Consider the following 25,222-nt stretch of genomic DNA (forward strand, 5'->3'; position numbering starts at 1 on the left):
CCGCCGCCCAAGAACGCAGAGTATCAGATTTCTTGTAATGCGCCAATCCTGATCTCCGGGGGATGTGGCCATACCTGGAGGGCGTGGCTAGACGGCTCAGGGGCTGCCGCGTCCTGGGCTAGGCGCTGAGCTCACGGCACCTAGGTGGGCAGGTGCGGGCCTGTGCGGGCTGCCAAGGAGCCGGCGGTTCCCAGGAGCGCCTAGCCGTCGGGGGAACTTCTGCGCTGCTGCGGCGTGACTCCTGAGCACTTGCTCCTGGACACAGACTGAGGCCAGGTGGGGACGCTGGCGTCGGCAGGCCACAGTGAGCGAGGAGAGACACCTGACGGGTGGGGCCGGGCCCACTGGAGTTGGCGTGGGCGGAGGAGCTGGCCTGGGGACTGTTTCGCGTCCCACACCGGGCTGGGTACTGGGCACCCTTCTTCTTGTCGCACCGGGCGGCACCGGGCCCCTCCTGATCTCACACCGAATGGAGACACTTTTGCCCTGCCGCGCAATGAGCTCGTTCTCCGCCCCGCCTGCTCCGCAGTTGGATGGAGTGAAGGCATCCCCCACCCCAACCCCTCCGGTTTTAACTAGCTTGCTTCTGTGTCCCAAGCGGGGACTTCCCAGGCCCTGAGGCCCTTGGTCCTAGTGGCAGTTTAGGGAAAACTGGGATAAGGATGACCCAGAGCTTTGGCGGGTTTGTTTTCCCTTTTCCCAGTGTCTTAGCTGCCTGGGCGACGTCGGTGTAGTTCCAGGTAGCCAAACTAGGTGCTGGGGAGGGTGGCGCCAGGCGTGGCAGCTCAGCGGGTGAGGCCCTCCTGGCCTGAAGGAGCTGGAGGCGTCGCAGGGAAAGGCTTCCATACTTGCCTGGAAGGGAGGCCTGGGCTGCAGTATTTCACAGGAGCCTGCTTGGTGGTAGAATCATCACCAGCCCTTCCCTGTTCTCTTGGTGGGTATTAAAATGGAAGCTAGGGAAGCGAGAGGACGAAGGTGCTGGGGCAGGGATTGGTGAAGTTGCTAGTTAGATCTGAGTGTCACAACTAAGCCCTGCCATCTACCAACTCCATCCCTGCAAGGAGGAGGGAAAGTGAGGATGTGACCCGAGAACCTAAAATTCTCGGAGCTGGCATTTCAGTTCCCCATCAGGGAGAACAGGAAACTAGGACAACCCCAACAGCTGCCTTTGAGAACCATGACATCCTTCCAGCCTGAGGTCTGTCAGTGGTCCCTAAAACTGGCTCAGCAGGGGCTGCAGAAGTGGGGGAATGTTTCCTATAAAGAACCTGCACCTGAAACAGGCATGGAGAGGACAGTTAGTGCCCTGGGGAGCCTGAAAGTGCCCCTGCTCTCTGCTCACAGTGAGAAGGTGGGTAGTAGCTTTGTCACTTGGATGGTTCCTACATGCCAGAGGCACAGGGCTTTCATTTTCATGTCGCAGCTGGAGATGGCAGGGCTCAGGCTCAGTGGCATGAAGGTTTAGAGAGAGGTGTGATATAGGTGTGTTTAAGACTGGGTGTCTTTAATCTCTTCATCACATTGTGGTGGGTCCTCTACCAGATCCTTGCTGGTTTAGATTTGATCTCTTATGTGTAGAAGAAGGTTGGGGGAGGGGGCTTAGGGTGCAGGGCACAATGGCAGGGTTTGGTGTTACACAGAGGTAAGGTAGGGGACACTTAATATTTCTGTGCTTCAGTTAACTCAGCTGTGAATGGGGTTGGCACTGCTTCTAGGATCCTGAGGGTGAAATACACAGGTGACATTGTAAAGCCTTGTTGATGCGGAAGACAGTGTCATTGTCCTGTTGCATAGAAAAAATATTGCTGCAGTTTAAAAATAATTAGGAATTGAGACATAATGTGGATAATATATGTAAAAGCATATAGAGATGTATACAAAGTGCTGGCAATCACTACATATATCGCGTTGTGTCTCAATATCTTCTCCAGTTCCTGTCTGTGTGTGTTACTGCTGTATGTCATGGTTGTAGGCTTCATGGCCCCTAGATTTAGTTTAATAAACCATTTTCCTCTCTGACATCTTCGCTGTTTTTACCCTCCCCCGTACCTGTTTTAGGAATCTCAGATGAGAATCTCTTGTCTGACTTTTAGAAGTGCATAGAGGGTTGCAGAGAAGGAAGTAGGGCATAGGAGGGCAGGCTGAGGGGCCACACATGTGTGGTCTTGTCTGGGGAGAACATGGAGAATCCAGATGCAGATCTTAGTCACCAGTGTCCGCGGGTGGCTCATCTTCTTGCCTTGCTGGTGCAGATTGCTATCATAGGCTGGTTGTTTTCATTTCTTTTCTTTTTCTTCTTGATGGCCATGAATCAACTATGATAAGCCCTTTAGGTACATGGCCAGACAAGAGGTGGATTTCACATGTGTGACAAACCCAGGGTCAGGACTTATTAGGACAGCAGTGTGACTACTCAGAGCCCAGAGTTAGGTTAATAGGTCTGCTGTCCCCTCCCTTGTTATGACTCTCCTGTCCATGTCTCATCTTCTAGCAGTAATGGAACCTGGGAGAAGGCAGCACTTGCTAATGGGGTATGGATTCCTTTTAAATATTTTTTTTTGAGGCAGCATCTTATGTAACCCAGTGTGGCCTTGATCTCCCAGTCCTCCTGTCTTGTAATGCCTTTTCATAAGATGTCTACATGCTTTCTTGTTTAATGGCTCCATGTGATGCCCTGTGAAGCACCCCAAACCAGGGCCAAGAGCAAAGGCTCTAGGAGGCCCTGCTCAACTGCCCCAGAAACCTGTGCTTCCAAGGGGAAGGTTTCAGTTGCAGGACTTGTTAACTGGGTCAGAAGGCTCAGTTCCTACCTTGCTCTTAAAGTGCCAGAAATTGAGTTGGGTTGTTTGTGGTATTTGTGGGGGACCTGGCCAGGGAAAGAAGAGATATTAGCGGTTTACCCATGGCTAGGTTTCTCTGAAGGCAATTTCAGGTGGCTCAACTGGCTTTACTTTAGAACTGTGACCCTGATTGGGGGTGTCTGGAGTGTAGAGAGTAGCATTTGCAGGCCATCATGGGGTTTACAGTTCCAGTGTAGATTTCCTCAAGAAGGAAGGGACATGGGCTGAGAACACTGAGCGATGTTTAGTAATTAACACAGTGCTTGGCGCAAGGCTGCTAGTGAACAAATATTTGTAGAATGACTTACTTTTCCCAGGTGTCCCTTTCTGTCTTAAGTAAAAACAAAACAAGGACACTAAAACACCAGAAGCGTCTATGGCCTTACTACTCTGAACACACCTGATGGCATCCAAAAAACCCCAACATAGCACCGCCAGCAGACAGTTTTCTAGCAAGTGACTTTTCCCTCTGGCACTGGATCCATAGGCCTTTGTTTTGGGCTGTGAGTGCTGGCTGTTGTAGAATGTTATCTGCAGGGCGTCCATGTTTCTAGGAGAATCAATTGCAGACTTTACCCAGCCTGGCGCCTGGAACCAGTTGCTTTCTTCCAGCCTCTACAGGGAGATAAACAGACCCAAGTCAGACCAGCCTAGCTGCACAGGGCTTGGCTGTGACACGGATTTGGTTATGGCAGAGCTTCTTAGGGCTTTACCAGGCTCACCTGGAGGTGGGGTGGGGGGAGGGAATGTTCCCAAGCTGTACCTCAGGCACTGGAGACCAGCTGGGACTCCTTTTGTTAGGAGCCAAGAGAAAGGAAGGTTGGCTGGGCCCAACTTTTCAGATTTCCGTGCAGGGACTGCCTGCTAACACGTGTAAGGGAGGACTTTGGAACCAGGGCCCGCCCCTTACTTGCTTCTCTCAAGGAACCTTCTCTCTCATTTTCCATTGTCTTCTTGGAAAGATATTGCATTCAGCTTCTGGCCCACATGCTTTCTGTTTCTAAAGCTTTACTTCCCTCTCCTGAGGCGAGGTTGAAAAGAGCAGTCACCTCTCCTTTGCCGAGGCTCCCCCACACCTCCCAGGAAGCTCTGTTGCAGCACAGGTGACATCACCTTTTCATTACTCCACTTAGGGACTTAAATAGAAGAAATGTGATCTGTCCGCATGATAAGTCTGATTTGGCTGGAGCATGAAGTATATAAATGGCTTTGCAATAAGAATCAAAAGAACCCTTTTTACCTCGTTTCTTTTCCTCTCTCTGGCACAGGTTATTGCCATATTTAATTTCTTTGCTGTAATCTAGTGAAACTGTAGCTACTACACATGGGAACAGTGGCTGGGAATGTTCCCAGTGGCTGGGAATGTTCCCAGTGGCTGGGAATGTTCCCAGTGGCTAACTGCATTCTCCCATCCTCCCTACTCCTAGATCATGGCCCTCCACCCTCGAAGAGTTCGGCTAAAGCCCTGGCTGGTGGCCCAGGTAGACAGTGGCCTCTACCCTGGTCTCATCTGGCTACACAGAGACTCCAAACGCTTCCAGATCCCCTGGAAACATGCCACACGGCACAGCCCCCAACAAGAGGAAGAAAACACCATTTTTAAGGTAAAGAATTTCCTCCTGCCATCTGAGTTGGTTTTCCTTCCAGTCCTCTGAGGCCATTCTGGGTTTGTTTGCTTTGTCTATTGCAGCATTCTGGTGCAGTGGAATGTATACAATGAGATGCCCAAATTGTGATTCCTCTCCTCAAGATGTGTCTATGAGGTTGAAGTCCTTTACATTCCCATTGTTTGGAAGATACTCAGTTCATACCCCAATGGATCTGGTGTGTGTGTGTGTGTGTGTGTGTGTGTGTGTATGGTGTATTGGGGACTCAACTCCCAGGGGATGTAGGATGTGACTTTTCCAAAAGAACTAAAGTCAGCCACCCACTCACCCAGGGCTCTTGCCATGAAGCAAAAGGTACTTGGGCCTGTGAATGGCTGACTTGACATGGTCAGGGCATTTGGTTGCCATTGGGCTTGCATATAGCCTATAAGGTAATATGCAGAGGCCTTCACTCAGGAAGCTATCCTTTTAATCTTAAATATTTTGTTCCACTAATAACCTCTGCTTGAAAATTAAAGGTTCATGATTTAAATTTTTATTTCTTTTGTAAAGATTTATTTTTAGTTATGTGAGTGTATGGGAAGGGGGTACTATCTCTGTGTGGGTATGTGCAGGTGCCCTTGGTGATTAGAAGCATTGGATCCTGGGAGCTAGAGTTACAAATGGCTGTGAGATGCCTGGTGTAGGTACTGGGAACCAAACTCAGGTCCTCTGCAAGAGCAGCACATAACTACAGCACCATCTCTCCAGCCTTTTATTCTTCCTTTCTCCTTTCCCCTTTCCTCTTCCTTCCCCTTTATCCTCCCCTTCTCTCCCCATACTCCTCTTCTCATTGTTTTTTCACCTTTTATTTTTCATTCCTAAGGATCAGGCCCAGGGCTTTCTTTGTACGTGCAAAGCATACATGTCACCACCCAGCTACATTTCCCAAGCCTCAGTTACATTCTCTTATGTAGAAAGTAATTCTTCTGTGATCCTCCTTGTAGTTAACTGAAGATGAGATTAAGTCATGTAGTACTTTACTAAGTCTAAGTGAAACCAAAGCTTGACTTCAGACACAAGTAGGTAGGCAGGAGTTATGGAAGAGTTTCATTGCGGTTGCAGTTCCAAGAGCTGTCTCTCCACTTTAAACCAACTTCTCCCTTCTATCTCAGGAGTAGCTTTAGTTCCTGCAGCTCAAGATGTGAAGTGAGCTTGTCCTTTCTTCCTTGTGTATAAACTGGAAGGCTGAGCTGTGATCCAGTCCTGACTGGCATCAGGAAAAAGGCTCTTGATCATGCTATTTCCCACCTATGTCAGGTGTAGAGGGGAGAGGCGAAGAGAGAACTGGCTTGAGAGTATTTTGAAACTATGTAAATGTAAATGATACATAATTAATTTAGATATGAATATTATGAAATTGTTAAGGAGAATATTTATAAACCAGTGCCCATCACTGGTAGAGCTGGCACTGAGAAAGTGATGAACTTGCCTAGACCCTGATGGCATCCCTTGCATCCTTGCTCTGAGACCAGGGCATCTCTTGCAGCCTTGCTCTGAGACCAGGGCATCCCTTGCAACCTTGCTTTGAGTTCAGGGCATCCCTTGCAGCCTTGCTTTGAGTCCAGGGCATCCCTTGCAGCCTTGCTCTGAATCTAGTTTGCTCTTGAAGTGTCTGGTTGGTCAAAAGAAGAGGCTTATCCTACAAGCCCCACTTGTGAGAGTATGAGGAAGCTTTGCATTGGTGAGTCTGTCTGTAGAATGCTCACAGAGCATCTGAGTAGTCAGAAGAGAGAGGATACTGCCACAGATTACATACTTTGATGAACTCTTGGTGAGATACAAAAAATGAAGCATCAGCACAAAACAGGTCCTGTGTTCCCAGTGTTGCTTAAGTCTTTGATGACCATGCAAGGAAAGTCTTCCTCCCACTCCATGTTGTAGCTATAGAAGCTGTCAGTGGGGCTGAGTAATGTCCCGTAGTCCAGTCAATCAATGATAGCTCTAGGATTTGAACCTGTGCCTCTGTCTTTGTTCCCTTTCCCCCCTTCTGATTCTGAGTGGAGACTGGGCTGTCCATCTATATAACTACCAACCCTGTGGGAGGTCTTGAGCAAAGCATGCAACCTCTCTGGGCTCCAGTTTTCCCTTTGGTAAGCTGGGGTGGAGCCAGTCTGTCTGCTTCTTAGAATTATCATGAAAAATCAAGTGTGGGGAGATATTTGTAGAGATGATATAATATTATAATATCTGTAGAGAAAATAATATTTGTTTAGAATATTTTAATATTTGTAGAGGAAAATGTAAAGATGATAACTGTTTTAGGAAGGCAAAGAGGGTCTTCACATGACCAGGGGCTTATGTCCTCATGGTGCTTTGTGGCCCTCCATTCCTGATGCTGAAGTTGTGCTTATAAAGGGTATAGCCCTCTGCTTTATCTTGAGCTAGATGAGGAGACGGATGAGTGTGAACTGGAAACTGGGGCCAGGCAGGGACACAGTTAGCCTAGAGCTGCTGTGAAAGGAGCAGGGTTTAGGTGGATCACAGAAATGGACAGAATTCTTCCAGAATCTGCAGCTGGAGTCAGCTGGGCAGAGTCAAAGCCAGTGTGAATAGGGTGGAGGAGTCAGAGCCAGTGTGAACAGGGTGAAATCAGAGTCAGTGTGAATAGTGTGGAGCTGGAGTCAGTGTGAATAGAGGGTAAAGACAAACCAATGGAAGACAGGGGAGGCAGTAGGCAGGCACTCCAGGTAAGGGCATGTGTGCATCTCAGATACTATGGATACTGGAACTGAAATGCCTATGGGAATTAGATGGAGTCAGCTTTGGCCTCCCTGATGCCTTCTACACCACACAGGGCAGCTTGGCTTTGTTGGTATTCACCCTGTACTGCAAAGGGCACAGAGGAAGCCAAATCAGAGAAGTTGGGTAGAGGAAGCGAGCCTGAGTTAGAGGAAGAGGAAGAGGACCTAGATTAACCCTGGACTCTGCTGCTCTGCAGGGCAGGATTGAGGGAGGTCAGAGATCTCAAAAGAGGGTGCAAATGTTCAGTTTCAGCTCAAGGAAAAAGTCTGTACCTAGTGTGGCGGTACAAGTCTATAATCCCAGCACCCTGGAGGCTAAGGCAGGAGGATTGCTGTGAGTTTTTGAGGCTAGCCTGAGCTACATAGTGAGAGCCTGTCTCAGAAAATCAAAAAGAAAAAAAAAATAGTCCTCTGTGGCAAGAGTTTGGACAAGTCATCTTCCCTGTCTATTTGAAAAGGTTCAGGAAGGTTGGCGAGATGGCTCAGAGGGAAGAGGCATGTGACACTATGCTTCATGACCCGAGTTCGATCCTTAAGACCCAAATGGTATAGAAGGGAGAGAACCAATTTCCACTTATGTACATGAAATAAATAAAATGTAATGAAAATAAAAATTTACAAAAGGTTAGTGTGCTCTTCATGTTAGAGGGACAGACCTCTAATGAGGTCTCTTCTACACTGAGAACATGAAGAAAGCTTAGTATCAGAGGGCATACGGCCTGAGGGAGAATGGGATGTTCCTAATGGGCTGGGTCTGTTTCTCAGTGGCTTTGGTTTTCCCTCTTCTCACTGGGCAGATGACCCCCTTCTTCTTGTCTTCAGTGGTAATGTGAGTCCTTACATCCAGAAGACAGAGAGGAAGCTTCCAAGTAGTTTTTAGTCCACTGCATGAGGTTTCCCATGAAGGGGGAGGAGATTTGTGTGAATTTGTTAAAGCTTGAAGCCTGCAGGTAGGGGTGGGGGACACGCTGAACTCCGGTACATGCTTCCTGAGGGATTTTTGTTGCTGGAGTTTTTCTTGTCCCACCAGGTTCTGCCACTCTTCAGCCCCAAAATAGCACACCAACACTATATTAATTATTAAACTGTTGGCCAATGGCTAGGGCTTCTTATTGGCTAGCTCTGTCTTAATTACTAACCCGTTTCTATAAATCTATATATTTCCATGTGGTCTTGGCTTACTGGAGAATGCCTGGACCTGTTACTCCTTTTGGCAGCTACATGGCATCTCTCCATGGTCTCTCTCTGCCCACCTTTCCCAGAATTCTCCTCTCCTAGTCGCACCTATCTTCCTGTCTCTATTGGCCAAACAGTGTTTTATTCATCAACCAATAAGAGAAACATATACACAGAAGGACATCCCCCATCAAACTTTTGTTTTACTGAAACAAGTTCTCATAAGTAGGTCAGCCTGGTTTTGAACTCACTCACTGTTCTCCTGTGTTTGGCCTCCCAAGTGCTAGAATTACAGACAGACAACAGACAGATAGCACCATACCTGGCTTCTGAAAGTCTTCATGTCATCTGCCATCATTACCTTTTGCCATACTTACTGTTGTGTAAGAGATTCTTGTTTTAAAAGGCAGGTCACACTTCACATTTATCACCATAGAGGCTCAGGAAGGGGGACATGGAGCTGAGTCCAGCATGGGGTTACACAGTGAGATCTTGTCTTAAACAAACAAACAAACAAACAAACAAACAAAAAACAAGAGAGTGGGGGAAAGCTGGGGAGATGGCTCAGTGGTGAGGAGAGCATGCCGCTCTGCAGAGTACCCTAGTCAAGTCCCAGCACCCATGATGGACAGTTCACAGCGGTCTGTAACTCCAGCTCCAGTGAACCCTGCAATTTCTTCTGGCATTGGCGGGCATCTGCACGTACATGAATATATCCATGTACCAAATAGACATAATTAAAAATTAAATCTTAAGAGGGAGGAGTGATGAGCAAAGGGATCTGGAGAAACCCACAGAAACAGCTGACCTGAACAAGGAGGAGCTCATGGACCCCAGACTGACAGCTGGGGAACCAGCATAGGACTGACCCAGACCCTCTGAACATGGGTCTCAGTTAGGAGGCCTGGGCAGTCTATGGGGCCTCTGACAGGGGAACCAGGATGTATCCCTGGTGCACAAATGGGCTTCAGGAGCCCATTCCCCATGGAGGGATACTCCCTTAACCTAGAGACACAGGGGAGGGCCTAGGCCCTACCCCAAATGACTTGACAGATTTTGATGACCCCTCATGGAAGGCCTCACCCTTCCTGGGGAGTGGGTGGGGGATGGGATGGAGGGTGTCTGTGGGAGGCATGGGAGGGAAGGAGAAGGAACTGGGATCAATATGAAAAAGAAAAAAATTAAATATTAAACAAACCCTCAAAAAAAACCACAACAAAAAACAAAAACAAAACAAAACTAAAGGACAACAACAAAACAGGTGGAGGGAGGAGAAAACGAAGGAAAAATGGGGATAGAAGAGGAGAAAAAGCCTGCCTGAAGCCCTGCTCAGGAGTATTGCCCCAGACTTCAGTTTCAGCTTTGTTGTTTAGACAGGTGCTAGTGCTAAATGAACTAAGGCTCCTTTCAAAGCTGTGTTTGCATACAGCTTGATTTCCCTTTGACTTGCCTTGGTTGGTCCTGAGGGCAGCATTGTCCACTGAAGTCTCTGACTTGGTGTTAGGATTGTAGAGCATTCACAGATGAATGTGCAAGTGTGTGCATACATGTGGGCACATGTAAAAGGGGTGCATACATGCTGGACAGTGGTTCTCCATGGTGGTCAGCACGTAACGCTGTCCTGTCCCTCAGGCTTGGGCTGTGGAGACTGGAAAGTACCAGGAAGGGGTGGACGACCCTGACCCTGCTAAATGGAAAGCTCAGCTCCGATGTGCTCTCAACAAAAGCAGGGAATTCAACCTGATGTATGATGGAACCAAGGAAGTACCTATGAATCCTGTGAAGATCTACCAAGTGTGTGACATCCCCCAGCCCCAGGGCTCTGTCATTAACCCAGGTGAGGCCCGAGGCTTGGATAGACCTGGGTAGGACAGCCTCTCTGGGGATCTGAGGGTAAAGGGGTAAGAACTAGGGGGCTTGTGTCCCAAACCTGGCTCTTATCAGTCTGCTACTATTGGACTTGGATTTTGTTATTGGGCATTTGAGCCTCTGTTTCTTCCATTTCTAGATGTGAACTCTCATCATTCTGCCTCTTTCAAAGGATCTGTAAAAGCAATTGTGATCTCTATAGACATTGGGTGAATGATAGTTTAGTTTGTAGAGGACCTTTGCTGAGAGCATACCACCCAGTCCTCAATGCATAATGCCGTCCAGTGAGGCCCTAGCATGATGGAGGGTTTGTTTTTCCCTCATATGTGGCTCACAGGGATGGAAAGTGAGCGTTATGGAACCCTTAAAAGAGATGCCAATGTGTAGAAAGCAACTGTGTAGCTATAGTAAAGTAGAGGGATTTCTTTTTTTTTTTTTTTTAAGATTTTTTTTTTTTTAATCATGTATACAGTGCTCTATCTGCATGTATGTCTGCATGCCAGGAGAAGGCGTCAGATCACATTATAGATGGTTGTAAGCTATCATGCAGCTGCTGGGAATTCAACTCAGGACACCTCCTGGCAAGATAAGAAACTTGAGTTCAGACTCTGTAGAAGGAATTAAAATTAGTTAGGGCTTGTGGGTGCATGCTGAGCCTGAGGTGTCTATAGCCTGGGTGCTGGGTCAGCTGTTGAGATGGCATTGAAACCAACTGGGCTCTTATGTCATGGGTAGGGTCCACAGGGTCTGCTCCTTGGGATGAGAAAGATAACGATGTAGATGAAGATGATGAGGAGGATGAGCTTGATCAGTCGCAGCACCACGTCCCCATCCAGGACACCTTCCCCTTCCTGAACATCAATGGTGAGTGGGATGGCTGGTGGTGCATAGAGGTGAGGAGGATTTAACTGGCTTTGGTCTCGGGATTATTGACCCATCAGCCACCATTGCTGGGTGGGGGTAATGGTGACCTCTTCCAAAACCCCCTGGCCAGGCTGCTGGGGTTTATTAAGCAAGAGTCACAGGTGAGAGACCTCTGATTCCTCAGCCACTCCGGTGCAGGACAGTGGGTTCTAGAGGACATGCAATTCAAAGCAATAAAAAAGGCGTAATTCATTCCCGGTCAGTGATAAATTTGGGAAATTTACTTAGGGGTAAGTGATATATCCCATTTATGGATTGTAGTTAAACTCTCAGTAGTTTTCCTTGCATGAATTCTGAGTCATGTCCTTAACAGAATCCACTTTGCTGAAGCCATGTCGTGGAAAACTTGACTGTAGCTGATGGCTCTTGGCTTTGGTGGGTTTATCTGTAAGAGTGTTATTTCGTGGGCTTTTTGCTTTTGAAAGCTCTTTGACAGTTTTATTAGCTTTTAAAAGAAAACTCCCTGGCAAGCTGCACATCTTGACAGAAGGAAGATGGAGAAGAGGATGAGAGAAAGCCATGCTGTTTGAGTTGAGCTGGCAGTTTTTAGCAAACATGGTGGTCAGCCACATGGTGGACAAGCAGCCACATGCTGGAGTGTGAGGAACTATAGGGAAAGAGTAAGAAAGCCCAGTATGTTAGGGAGAATATGCCCAGGCTTAGGCCAGTTTAAAAAAAAAAAAAAAAAAAAAGATGAAGCCGGCCTTCCTGAATCCTGCCAAACAGACTCCTGTCACCTCTGTAGCACATCCTCTCCAAAGAACTTCTGAATTTGGCTCTCCAGAAGACAGAAGTGGAGAGGTTGGGACTGCTGTGTGACAGCAGGGTCTGAGTCTGCAGATGCTCATTTGAGGATCCCTGTCGTACCCTGGGTTGCCTTCCTGAGGCCTCCTTACTGTGTCTGCCCACGGAGAGGCTAGTTGAATGACTGGCTACCAGCCCATCTTACACTGGCAGTGGGTCAGATGAGATAACTTTTGCCACCTAGAAAATTCAGTAAACCAAGATGCTGCCTTAGGGCTTGGGGTCACTTATTCTAGCTATGAATTTAGATCCAGGAATGGCAGAATTAGTCACAGCCCTTCCTTGCTCACCCGGCTTCCCTTCCTTCTTTTTGTGTTTGTTTGTTTGTTATTGGTTTTGCTTTGTTTTGTTCTAGGCAGGGTACTATTAGTTCCCTTGCTGGCCTAAATTTTTCATAAGACAAGGCTGGTCTGGAACTCAAGAGATCCACCTGTCTCTGCCTCCCAGTGCTGGGATTAAAGGTGTGTCACCACTCCTAGTTGCCTTTTGGACCTTTGCAAACAAGTGATGGATAAAGAAAACTCTCATGAGAGCTTGAGAGATGGCTCTGGAGTTAAGAACATGTGCTGTCAGAACCCATTTCCAGTGGCTCCCAGTCACTGTGACTGACAGAACCCATTTCCGGTGGCTCACAATCATGTGGTTCAAGGGAATTTGGTGTGTCTGACCTTGTTGGACACCTGTACTGATGTGCCCACACACATACACACAATTAAAAATATTGCAAATAAATCTGTAAAAAGAAGGCCAAAACCATGGAGACCTTCTAGGCAGTATTACCACATGCTGGGTTCTCACTTAGTGAAGTTTTAGGAGTTGAACATCTGTCTGAAGTGAGTGTGGTAGCAAAAGCCTGTAACTCCTGTACTTGGATGGCAGAGACAGGAGGCATGGTCTACTGAGAGCCTATCTTTACAAAGAGAAGCAAAAATGAAAACAAACAAACCAGTTAAAAAGAGTTGGAAATGTGGGGCCCTTTCCCAGATTCTTGGCTCACTCATTCTTTTGCCATCTCTCGAAAGGCTGTAATCTATTTTTAGTGTCCTGACTTCTTATTTGAGGCTAATTCTGTGTTTCGTCATGCTTCAGGCCACCTAGAGTCCTTCTGAGAAAATTGTAGAATGTACATTAGAAACAGAAATGTAAGATGCTTTCATATTTAACACAGAGGGTCAGAGAGCTTCAGCCCCTGATTCCAGAGCTGCTGGGGCAGAGGCAGGCCTAAGAGGTGGGGTGGGGCCTATGGGGAGCCTGTGAGCTTTGGGCAAGCCAGCACTGTAGGCAGCAGGAAGTAGAGGTGGGGCTTCCTTTCCTTTTCCTTTTGGGTTTTAAGAGGTGGTTCAGAGTGGCTTGGAACAAGAGCTCCTTCTGCGGCAGCCTCCTGGATATGGGGACTACAGATGGGCACCACTGAACCTGTGAAAGACTAGGGTTTTTATTCTCTTTCTTGAAGAGCCGTGGTTGGATTTGGTTGAATGAGTAACACATGTGCTTTACAACTTATAATGGTATAAGGGGATAATCAATTGAATGGCCTTCCTTGTATCTTGTCTCTGAGCCTTTTAGCTTATCCACCATATAGACAAATCTAGCTAGGTTCTTAAGTATTGATACTTTTCAGACCTTTTTTTCAAAACTTTATTTTTAAATTTTATGTTTGTTGGTGTTTTGATGGCATGCCTGTGTACCATGCATGGGCCTAGTGCTTGTGGGGGCCAGAAGAGGATGTTGGTTTCCCTGGAACTGGAGTTATAGACAGTTGTGAACTGCCATGTAGATGCTGGGAATTGAAACCATGCCCTCTGTAAGAGTAGCCAGTGCTCTTAACCACTTAGCCATCTATCTAGCCCCCCTTCAGACATTTTAATGTTTTCTAACATTTTTTATTTACTGCTTGTGGGAACACACACACACACACACACACACACACAAACACACACACACACATGCATGGGAGGTCAGAGGACTACTAGAAGGAGTCATTTAGGTCTGGGGACTGAACTCAGGTTGTCAGGCTTTTAAGCAAGTGCTTTTAAGCGACTGAACTATCTAGCCAGCCCTCTTTTTAAGGCAGTTTGTGATTGTAAAATACATTTATTTTACTAGAACATTGTGTTGTACAAAGACTGTACATTGACATTAACTTGAAGCCAATTGGCTGAGTCAATGGCACTTCCCTTAAAAGACATTAGTCACCTGTACACACTGTGTAGCGCTCCCTGTATGAAGACATTGAATCACTGTGAACACAGTGTGTTCAGTGTTCCTCTTATGAAGATATCAAGTCACCATGAACACACTGTGTCTGCAGTGCTCCCTTTATGAAGCCATTGGGTCACTGTGAACACACTGTGTGTGCAGTGCTCCCCCTGTGAAGACATTGATGAGTCACTGTGAACACACTGTGTGTGCAGTGCTCCCCTTATGAAGATATCGAGCCACTGTGTACCGGATTAAGCAGCAGAACACCTTTCAGTCATGCCTTTCTGATTCAATCTCCAGACTAACTCCCTTGTCTCCATCTGATCTTTAGCAAATAAAGAGCCATGAGTTTATGGGGAAATAAAATGACTAGGAGGCGGGAGCTGTGATAGCCACTGAGTCATGAGTCATGGATCTGTGGTAGGCTGGGAGATCATACCAGGTTATGGTTCAGTGACTCCTGTCTACCGACCTTACCTGTACTCTGCTCCTCAGAACAGGTGACATTGTGCCCCTGTGTGCTCATTCATTTTCTTCTGTTCTAGGTTCCCCCATGGCCCCAGCCAGCGTAGGCAACTGCAGTGTGGGCAACTGCAGCCCTGAGTCAGCGTGGACCAAAACAGAACCTCTGGAAATGGAAGTACCCCAGGCACCCATCCAGCCGTTCTACAGCTCTCCAGAGCTGTGGATCAGCTCTCTCCCCAGTAAGGGAGTCTGCCTCTTATTGCTGGGGATTCATCTCTTATTACATCATCGTTCTTGTCTCTCACTTCCTCCTCTGTTCTTTTCCTAAAGTGCAAGGAACCAAACTAGGACTTCTTTTCCCCCCATTTTAAAAATGTTTTTATTTCAGTTTTACATTCCAACCACAGTTCTCCTTTCCACACCTCCCCCTACCTCCAGTCTAGAGTTTCTTGCATGCCAGGCAAGCACCATGTTGCTGAGTCACACCCCAGAGCTCTTCTGCCTTCATTTTTGCTATGTCTAGAATAGCTACCTGTCCAGCCCATGTGCTCTCTTGTGTGTGCTTGTGAGCTGTCAGATGACTTATCAGGGAAGTGAAGGAATGCTTGCCCGTCCCTTCTTGCCCATGTAGCTGTTCTGATTGGTAAGACCTTCGGGCCAATTCCTGTTGTTTTGACTTGGGGCTTTAGTGACAAGGTGCTGTGAGACAGGGAAAGTAACTAGGCCATGAACTTGGTCACCAAGGCTCTTGATTTTGAGGAACTTTAGGGACTCTCTGAATTAGGTACACGTTTTGATGAGTCAATTTCACTGCCCTGCCGTCTTTGCACTCTACATGATGGGGCATGAACCTAAAATCTTCTTTAAGAGGCTGAGTAGCTTTGATGAGGCCTGTTGGGGTCAGGTGAGACTTGCTGAGTGAAAATGTACTTCTCAGTGAGCCTTTTTTATAGTACATGTAGAACAGGTTCAGGGTGTATGCATGATTTTCAGAAGGATGACTTGGTATTTCTTCTTGTTTCTCCAGTTGGTAGAGTGCTTGCCTATGGTGCATGAAGCCCTAGTTTTGATTCCTAGCACTAAATAAAATCGGATAAGGTGGCATACACCTGTAATCCCAGCACTCAGGAACTATAGGCAGAAAGATCAGGAGTTCAAGGCCATTATTTGCTAAATATTGAGTTCAAGTCTAGTTTGGGTTACATGAGACCCTGTCTCAGAAAAAAAGTGAAATGCAAACCAGACACTTTAGTTTTTATCTCCTTCTGTTGCCCATTCTCTGGAGATATGATGGTATTGTCATTTTCTATCTGTTCAATAAACACCATTTTTTCCATGCTGCATAATACAGTAGCCACTAGCTGTGTGGGATTATTAATTTAAATAAATTGATGTCAAATAGATACTTTGTTCACATTAATTACATGTGTTCTTAGTAGACACATGTGGCCAGTAGCTACCCATTACCCCTCAAATGTTGCCAGTGTATCTTTAATTTGGTGTGACATGGGATACCAGGATCATCAGTGTATGGAGTTAGACTCTAGCCCTGAGGGTGTGGTGACTGAGCAGAGAGTACAGCAGGAGGCCTTAAGCCTGCTGCAAGGCATCCTTTTGTGTGACCAATTTGGGGTATTTTGACATCTTCCTTTATTGCAGGAAGGATAACTGTGACAATGGCCTTCCTGAAAGGTTGAAAGATGGCTTAATCTTGGTGGACTCAGATGAGTTAGGTATGGACAGACAAAGCAGAACAACAGGACTCACTGTCATCTCTCACCTTGTAGTGACTGACTTGGACATCAAGTTTCAGTACCGTGGGAAGGAGTATGGGCAAACCATGACGGTGAGCAACCCTCAGGGCTGCCGGCTCTTCTATGGGGACCTGGGCCCCATGCCTGACCAGGAGGAGCTCTTTGGTCCCGTCAGCCTGGAGCAGGTCAAGTTCCCAGGTCCAGAGCATATCACTAATGAGAAGCAGAAGCTGTTCACCAGTAAGCTGTTGGATGTCATGGACAGGGGACTGATCCTGGAGGTCAGCGGACATGCCATTTATGCCATCAGGCTGTGCCAGTGCAAAGTGTACTGGTCTGGGCCATGTGCCCCCTCACTTGCTGCTCCTAACCTGATTGAGAGGCAGAAGAAGATCAAGTTGTTTTGTCTAGAAACATTCCTGAGTGGTGAGTCTGTTTTTAGAAGATTGATACTGGGAGATGCCCCCTGGAGATTTTTCTCCTTCTTCCTCCCTCCTCTCCTATGTTTTCCTGGCATAGCAAAAAGTCAAGGGACAAAAGTGCTCTGGTTCTAAACTCGGAGAGGGACTCAGGCAGTCACAGAAAGTGGTGCATTCCAAGGCTGTCTGCATGGAAGGAGTTTTGAGGTTGGTGATGGCTCCTTTGGGGACAGAGGAAACAGTCCTGCCAGGACTCCCCTCCCCAAATGTGAGGTTATCTTTCACTCTTGAAAGTTTACTTTATTCATCATAGTTAGCAAAACTCATACTCTTCTTTTGGGAAATCTCTGAGTGACTAATTTAAGGAGGCAAAATTTAGAAAAAGTATTGAGATATAAATTTGAATTCCAAGCCTATATCCTCATTGTCCAGTAGAACCCTCTGAAAAGATAGAGAAGTTATATTTTTGTCCTATCCAATTTGGTACCCATTGGTCACATATGTCTGGTGAGCATGTAAATGCAACTTATATGGCCAAGGAGTTATTTATTTAAAATTAGCAGCCACATGTAGCTTGTGCCTATGGTACTGGGCTGCACGAAAGATGATGTTTATTGACACAGATAGAGAACCTGAAGTGTTTTCCCATCTTCTGTAGAGCTCATTGCCCACCAGAAAGGACAGATAGAGAAGCAGCCACCATTTGAGATCTATTTATGCTTCGGGGAAGAATGGCCAGATGGGAAGCCCCTGGAGAGGAAGCTCATCTTGGTTCAGGTGAGGAGATAAGACCATGTCAGCAACTCTTCTTTGTGCTGGTGCTTTAGCTCCTCATCTGGGATGGGTCCTGGCTGAATATCTGGGGCAAATGTGTATTTTAATGCCCTCAGAGAGACAGCTGACTTAAGCTTTGCATTGTAGGACTGTGCAGGACACAATACCACATGCTTATCATGGGTGAACAATTTAGTGAACACTTTACCTTTCACTCTCCTCCTGATGTTAGGGTATTGCTAACACCTTATGCGATGTAACATTTTCCATCACCTTATATAAAAAGTTTTGGCCATCTTTGTAAGATGTTTTGTCATGTTCTGGGGATGGTAAGCAAGTCTACTTGAACTGTGCATGGAGTTAGGCACCAAGATAGGCAATGGATGTCACTTGATTCACAGTTTTGCTAAGTAAGAAGTTGTCTAGCTGGGCATGTGGAATGATGCAACATTCAGATTCCTTACCTTGGATTAACCAACTTCTAGGGTGAACCTTGACTAGTGAAACTATAGCTCTTTACTAGCACCTAGATATTTGGGTGGGGAGAGGCTTTTCTCAGGACCTCGGTGGTTCTTCATCAATGTCCGGGGCTCCCTGTTCTTCAGCAGAAACTCGTGTGCCCTTTCCTGAACAGGTCATTCCAGTGGTGGCTCGGATGATCTACGAGATGTTTTCTGGTGATTTTACCCGGTCCTTTGACAGTGGCAGCGTTCGGCTGCAGATCTCCACTCCAGACATCAAAGACAACATCGTCGCCCAGCTCAAGCAGCTGTACCGAATCCTTCAAACCCAGGAGAGCTGGCAGCCCATGCAACCTGCCCCCAGCATGCAGCTGCCCTCTGCCCTGCCTGCCCAGTGATCCTGACTGCTGTGTGTCTCTCTTCTCTCCTCTCTTTTTTTATATTGTACATATGGATTTTTTTTAATTCACATTTAACCAACTTTTTAAGTCTCCTTTCTCTAACATCCTTAGAGACTTTCCAAATATTCTAGTTTTGAAAATTGCTCTTTAATTTATCAAGATGCCATCCCTCTGAGGGGTTCCTTTTAGATCTTCCACAGTGTGTGTAGGAGATTTGATTTGGGAGTTTAGACACTAGAGTTCTAGTTGCAGCTGTGCTTCTGTGAGGCAGGTCATTTAACTTAAGGGCTTCAGATGTATCACTTGTAAATAAATAAGGTTTGGGATGATGTCCAATTGCATTCAGCCTTGAAACTCTGACTTGAGTACTTTCCTCTACTTGTGTAAGACAAAACTGCCCAGAACAGGACCCTTCTGCATTGTTCTGAGACCACATTTCCCCGCCTCTTGTTTTTATCAAAGTTCCTTAGGCACTGATCTGCCCTGAATTGAGCTCTGTTTGACTTGTTCTGCTAGTACAGTAGGCTAGTTCCCTGCTGGGGGAAGTAAGAGGGAGAGGAGCTGACTGGTTGCTTAGGAACCGGTTTGGTATCTAAATAGAAATGGGTGCCAAGGTCTGAAAGTCACCCAACCTGTGGAGTTAAAGCTCATAAAGTGGGCGTCAGACAGGAAGCTGGTGACACGGAAAGCCTAGGGATTCCATGAAAGAGTGGCTGTCAGGTGTTTATCTTGTCACCACTGATGCCACATTCTATGTGGGGTGGGTGTGTGTACTCAAGGTAGAAGCTTTTCTTTTTTCTCATTTCCTTCTGAACATGAGCTGGAGGGAGTTGGGCATCTAAGATACACTCTGATGACCAAATGGACGGTTCTTGTTTAGAGACTTAAAATAGTCTTCCTGACATATGGGTTTTCCAAGTGGGAAGAATGAGGTGTGACATATGTCAGAGGTTTGGGCAGTGCTCTTCTGGGCAAGGCTCAAACCTGCTTCTGTCTCTTTCTGTGAGCGAAGGAGTAGTGTAGAGCACCACAACTGTGTCTCACAGAGTGTCGCCCCAGCACCTTCTTGTTTGAATTCCAAGTCTCAGATGAAAAACCAGATGTATACCTCTGGTTATAGGTTCTATCCCTCTTGAATGCTAATGTTTTTTTGTTTCATGTAACAGGGCCCAAGCCCATGTGTATAGTCTGCTCACCTTAAATGAAGAATAGCACTTCCTATTTTTCAAACTACTGAAAGTTGGGGTGGATTTAAAGTCTAAAAGCTCAAAATGATATTGGGTGACAGTGAGGTTTACTTAGGATGCTTGAGCTTTGGTTTAAAACTCTTTAAAGAGATTGTTAAAAGCAGGACTAAGAAAACTCTGGGTAAGTTAAGAAAGGTGAGTGCAGCGCCTGGTGGTGGTGGCACATGCCTTTAATCCCAGCACTTGGTAGGTAGAGGCAGGAGCATCTCTCTGAGTTTGAGACCACCCTGGTCTACAAGAGCTAGTACCAGGACAGCTACGGCTGTTACACAGAGAAACCCTGTCTCAAAAAAAAAAAAATAAAATAAAATAAATAAATAAATAAAAATAAAAAAAAATAAAAATGTAGATGTGTGTGTGAATAAAAACAAAGCATAATTATATAACTGTACACACATACACAAAGAATGAAAATGTCAGAGTAAAACTCTTTGTATGCTAACTAAAATTCTTTTAAAGAGATATTTAGGTGTAAGTTTAAGAGTTGGATATTTATAGATCAGGAATCATGCAAGGCATAGGGAGTTTATTATTACTATTTTTTTTTTTTTTGAGGAATGTGAAGTAACATCATTTGGTGAGTTGAAGTGAGGGAGTCTTGATGTGTGGTTGCACCATGGAATCTGGGAGCTCCAAGCTAAAAATAACTCATTATAGGAAAAGTGGAAGGGCAGCTGTGGAATAGGGACCATTATCTTTCCCCTCTATGAAATATAACAGGTTATTAGGGAAGGCCAGATAAAGAAACTGGTGAAGAATGTTGAAAAATAAGCTCTGAAGTGTGGCTAGAATGAAAAGTTGAGTGTGATAGGAGGAGGAAATATTTTGTGTGGTCCTAACTAGACAGTCTAGTTTCTTCCTTGTCTTGCATCTTTTGCAGCATGCTCAGAGAGTAAATTACATGCAGGGATCTTCTATGATCATCTCCAGTAAGCTTTCTCTGGTTTGAAAGATACCGGGTAACCTTTCTTAGGGCTCAGTTTCCTGCCTCTTCCATTCACTCCCTAACTGCCTTCTCCCTTGTCATCCTCTCAAGACTCAGAAGGGAGGAGGATTTTCCTTAGCTCCTCCTCTTCCTCAGTGTGCATTCTAGGTAAACTGGGAAGGCAAATATCAAATTTGGTTTCTTCCCCATAATTAAGTCCCTGGTTGTATGTTCCCTTAGCATCTTAAACTTTCAGAATAACTGTGTTCCGTGTAAATTCTTCACCATCTATGTCCTACATGGCTGTTTGTCTTGGATTTACTGCCAGGTCTTCAGCAGCATTTGATACAGTGTGTTCTCAGATATTTGTGCTGTAATAAATGAACTAAGTCTTCCAATTTGGAGATTCATTGCTAACTACCATGGGGATATACAATAAATTTGGGAAAGAAAAAGTGCAATGCTAGAGTTCTGGTTGTATCAATTTTTAGTATCTGGTTCCCTCTGAGCTAAGAACCTCTGTTAGATTGGTAGGCCTTACAACTGGTCTCCCTTACGTGCCGTCTCAGTCTCACTGTTGGCCCTTTTCTATCTGAAGGTGCCAGCAAGGGAGAACCAACCTCCAGTCTGGGTCTTCTTTCTGCTAATCATAAATTGGGACAATTTTTCCAGGCTAGAGTTTTCTCAAAATTTCCTCTCACAGAGATATATTTTAAGTTGCTGGTAGTTTAAAAGGCTTTAATTTCTTATGTGAACAGTTGTCCTTCCTAACTACCTGTTGTAAGATTTTTCTCTGGGGGGAAGGAGCAAGGCAACATCTACCTCTCTTCCTAAGGTCTCAGTGACAAATGGGGGTGTATTTCCAACAAAGTTAATCTGGGGAACTATTGAGTCTATTAGGCTTACTTACAGAACAGTAGGTGAGGGGTGATTGGCAGGATCGTGGGTAGCCTTAAAGCTGGGTGCACGCTTTTAACCCCAGCACTCGGGAGACAGAGGCAGGTGGATCTCCCTGAGTTCGAGGATAGCTTGGTCTACAAAGTGAGTTCTAAGACATCCAGGGATGTAACACAGAGAAACCCTGTTTCAAAAAACAAAAACCAACACACACACACACACACACACACACACACACACACACACACACACACACAAAGCAGCTATGTTGGAGGTTCTGCACCCAGTATGGCTGTTAGCTCTTCCATGGCTTCCTTGATGACATTCCCCTTCCTAGTTGCACTAGTTCTAGGGCTGGGAGGAGTGACTGGGTGGTGAGGGTCCCAAGACCCTCTGTTTGTAAGGGAATGTCAATTGTTAAGCCTAGTTGGACAAGACCACACAGGTGAATTCATGAAAACAGTGGCACTTTGGTTTCAAGGATAGGCACACTACCACCTGAACTTCTTGGCCTCTGGATCTTCTCTTATTTGAGTCTCCTACTTGGTGGCATGGTGGCACAGACTCTGGAGGCTGAGGCAGGAGGATTGTCACAAGTTTGAGGGGCACATCATCTCAAAACCAAACCAAACCAAAAAACAACAGTATGGCTATAGAGAGACCTCAGTGGGTAGGAGTGTTTGCTTTTCTTCCAAAGTTTTGAATTCGGTTCCCAGGACCCACGCTGGGCAGCTCACACTTACCTTCCGGTGATCCTACTCCCTTTTCTGGCTTCCTGGGCAACCGCACATACGAACATATAAATGTAAATAAAACTAAACCTCTTAAAATGATCAGCAAACTGGACTCTCGGGCCTTGAGCACCATGAAATGGGTTGCTGTTCTGTATAATGCAGTATTATCTCTCGTGCCCAGGCACACTGAGAGTGAATACTCAGTGGCTGCAGAGGTAGCTCAGTTAGTGTTTGTCTAACACGCAAAGTCCAGAGCTCAGTCCCTGCATAAACCAGAGTGACAAGTCCCGTTCCGTGCCAGCCCCAGCTACACAAAACGCTGTCAAAATAAAATAATACAATAAAATAGTGGCCGGTTTCCTGAGTTCGGTCCTCCAAATCCACTTACAAGGTGGAAGTGAGACCTGACACGGCGCTGTAGCACGCGTCCATACAATTAGACATTTTTTTTAAAGCAGTGAATATTCACGGTCTTGGTACTCAACCTATTACGTCCAGGATTTACGGACATTATTAAAAAAAAAAAAAAAAAAAAAAAAAAGCTTTATTACTGCCCACAGAAGAGGCGTCCTGGCTGTACCGCGAACTGACAGCACCAGATCCCGGATACTACCTCCCACTTCCGCCCGGCCGGCAGCTGGCTTCTGTCCTACCGGAAGGGGAGGACCTAAAGTGGCCGTACTCCCACCCGGTCCACTGCCTCGTCAATGGTTCCGGCTTGCGTTCGCGCTATGAATGGCATCACGGAAGGACAGAGTAGAGCGGTTCGCGTGTGCATCAGGCTGTTTTTCCCCGGGTCCTTCCTCATAACCACTTGGTTTTCGCAGTTTTGTGCAGGGCGCGGTACAGTTAGTTGCCTTCCCGGCCGCTGCCAGGGAGCCGGAAGGACTTCCTGCGTCCCCGAACCTTCAGCGGAAGTGCAAGCTCAGCGTCTTGAGTCAGAGCGCTACCTTATGTAACTGGTCTCGTAATGTCACGCGTGGGTACGTGTGGTGGAAGGGAAGGCGGGCCCAGCAGTGTTAAAATGTGGCCCTGCCCCAGGTCGAGCTGCTCTCACCTGTGTGTCTAAGGGTGAGGCGGTGGTTACTCTGCATTCTTGCTAACGCTGGTTTGATCAGGCTGCTGTGACAACTCTTAGTGGGAGAAAGGGGGACTTGTCAGTGGAAAGCTTAACGTTTGCAGCCCAGGGCTCTGTTCCAGACGGGCAGTTTGGGGAGAAGTGGTGGTAACTTTTGCCAGAGACTGTCCCAGAGTATACATTGCACCAGATGAAAATAAGAATCGAAGCCAGAGACAGTATCAATGTGGCTAGAAGGATTCAGGAAACTTACGTCTGCCAGAGAAATGGGGTGTAGCACCGGTGACCCTATGTCGACAGTTAATGACTTCTCCTTACCACATTTTTTCTAGGCTCTTCCCCAAGTATTGGAAGCTGAACTGTGACTCTCGGAAGGGAACTGTGGCTAGCTAAGGAGGCCACGCTTGGTGTTAACTTCCAGATCTCATGTCAACACCAAGCCCTCAGCTGCTGATGGCAGCTGCTCGGCAGACCCTAGGCATGGGAAAGAGAAAGGGTCCACCTCGAGCTGTCTGTCTTCACCTAGCAGGAGAGGTGCTGGCCGTGGCCCGCGGGCTAAAGCCAGCCCTTCTCTGTGACCACACCTCTGCTGGAGCGGTGGCGCTCCAGAGCTATCTGGAGGAGCTGCAGGGGCTGGGCTTTCTGACAGTGCGACTTCACATTCTTGAGATTGGGGAGAATAACCTCATTGTCAGTCCAGAGCATGCCTCTCAGCATTTGGAGCAGGTACTGCTTGGAACCACAGCGTTAGTGGATGTCTCCTGCTCCCAGTCTCATCCATCTGTCTGCTCACTGGACCAGCTCCAGGACTTGCAATCTGTCGTAACTGAGATCATCACACATTTTCAAGAACTGCGGAAGGATGTGTCTCTGGGAGTCTCCTACAGCAAGCTGCATCCTTCAAACTGGAACCTCTGCACTGTATTTGGGATACTCCTGGGCTATCCTGTCTCTTACACTTTTCACCTGAACCATAGAGATGGCAACTGCTTAGCCATGACCCCCTTGCGGGTGTTCACTGTCCAGATTTCATGGCTGTCTGGTCAACATCCAATTCTTCTCTATTCCTTTAGTGTTCCAGAGAGTTTGTTCCCAGCCCTGAGGAACTTCCTTAGCACCTGGGAGAAGGAGCTCAGAACCCGATTTAGGGCTCAGAATGACTTTGGTGACCTCAGCATCTCCTCTGAGTTAGTCACACTGCCTGCTGTAGCCCTCTGACTTAGCTCTGCCTGTTGAGAAGGTATTAGTGAATGCTTTTCTCTGGGTGGAAGATGTCAATCTATCAATTACAAAAATTTTAAATTATATCTTTATTTCAATATTTTAAGTTTTATATATTTTCTTAAAAATTTTTATTGAGTTATATATATATTTTCCCCACTCCTCTTTCCCCTTTCGCCCCTCCTCTACCCCCCACATTCCCAATTTACTCAGGATATCTTGTCTTTTTCCCTTTCCTGAGTAGATCCGTGTATATCTCTCTTAGGGACCCCTTTGTTACCTTGGTTTCATGGGGTTGTGCCTGTAGGCTGATTGTTCTTTGCTTTACATCTAATATCCACTTATGAGTGAGTACATATTATATTTGTCTTTCTGGGTCTGGGTTACCTCACTCAGGATGTTTTTTTTTCTAGATCCATCCATTTGCTTGCAAATTTCAAATTTCAAGATGTCTTTTTTTTTTTTTTTAAGCTTCTGAATAGTACTCCATTGTGTAAATGTATCACATTTTCCTTATCCATTCTTCTGTTAAGGGGCATCTAGGTTGTTTCCAGATTCTGGCTATTATGAATAATGCTGAATTAACATTATTTTAAGTGTCTTGGGAACAATGCTGTGCAGTCACTTGGCCACTTATGTGA

General features: G+C 46.3%; 2 protein-coding genes across 4 annotated transcripts; both read left to right on the plus strand.

Annotated features, from left to right (window-relative positions):
* Window positions 1–202: 202 nt before the first annotated feature.
* On the plus strand, window positions 203–21,108 carry Irf6 (interferon regulatory factor 6). 3 transcript variants are annotated; one of them, XM_051186677.1, is made up of 8 exons: window positions 203–276; window positions 4,268–4,444; window positions 10,039–10,243; window positions 11,011–11,139; window positions 14,751–14,909; window positions 16,458–16,850; window positions 17,502–17,620; window positions 18,252–21,108. In XM_051186677.1, the coding sequence occupies exons 2-8, from the start codon at window positions 4,271–4,273 to the stop codon at window positions 18,474–18,476; spliced, it is 1,404 nt and encodes a 467-aa protein (XP_051042634.1). In that variant the 5' UTR covers window positions 203–276; window positions 4,268–4,270; the 3' UTR covers window positions 18,477–21,108. The 3 variants fall into 3 exon arrangements, with proteins under 3 accessions (XP_051042634.1, XP_051042635.1, XP_051042633.1); XM_051186678.1 differs by lacking the exon at window positions 203–276 and adding an exon at window positions 282–304; XM_051186676.1 differs by lacking the exon at window positions 203–276 and adding an exon at window positions 4,016–4,108.
* A 1,916-nt stretch (window positions 21,109–23,024) lies between these two features.
* Window positions 23,025–24,693, plus strand: CUNH1orf74 (chromosome unknown C1orf74 homolog). The gene is made up of 2 exons (XM_051186679.1): window positions 23,025–23,265; window positions 23,693–24,693. The coding sequence occupies exon 2, from the start codon at window positions 23,787–23,789 to the stop codon at window positions 24,576–24,578; it is 792 nt and encodes a 263-aa protein (XP_051042636.1). The 5' UTR covers window positions 23,025–23,265; window positions 23,693–23,786; the 3' UTR covers window positions 24,579–24,693.
* The last annotated feature ends 529 nt before the right edge of the window (window positions 24,694–25,222 follow it).

The sequence above is a fragment of the Phodopus roborovskii genome, unplaced genomic scaffold, assembly GCF_943737965.1.
Source record: "Phodopus roborovskii unplaced genomic scaffold, PHOROB, whole genome shotgun sequence".
Classification (NCBI taxonomy): domain Eukaryota; kingdom Metazoa; phylum Chordata; class Mammalia; order Rodentia; family Cricetidae; genus Phodopus; species Phodopus roborovskii.

Coding starts and splice junctions, on each gene's coding strand:
- Irf6 (XM_051186676.1), top strand. CDS start 4,031: ATGAAGTATATAAATGGCTTTGCAATAAGAATCAAAAGAACCCTTTTT. Junction 4,445..10,038: donor AAGAAAACACCATTTTTAAG/GTAAAGAATTTC, acceptor CCTGTCCCTCAG/GCTTGGGCTGTGGAGACTGG. Junction 10,244..11,010: donor GGGCTCTGTCATTAACCCAG/GTGAGGCCCGAG, acceptor TGTCATGGGTAG/GGTCCACAGGGTCTGCTCCT.
- CUNH1orf74 (XM_051186679.1), top strand. CDS start 23,787: ATGTCAACACCAAGCCCTCAGCTGCTGATGGCAGCTGCTCGGCAGACC.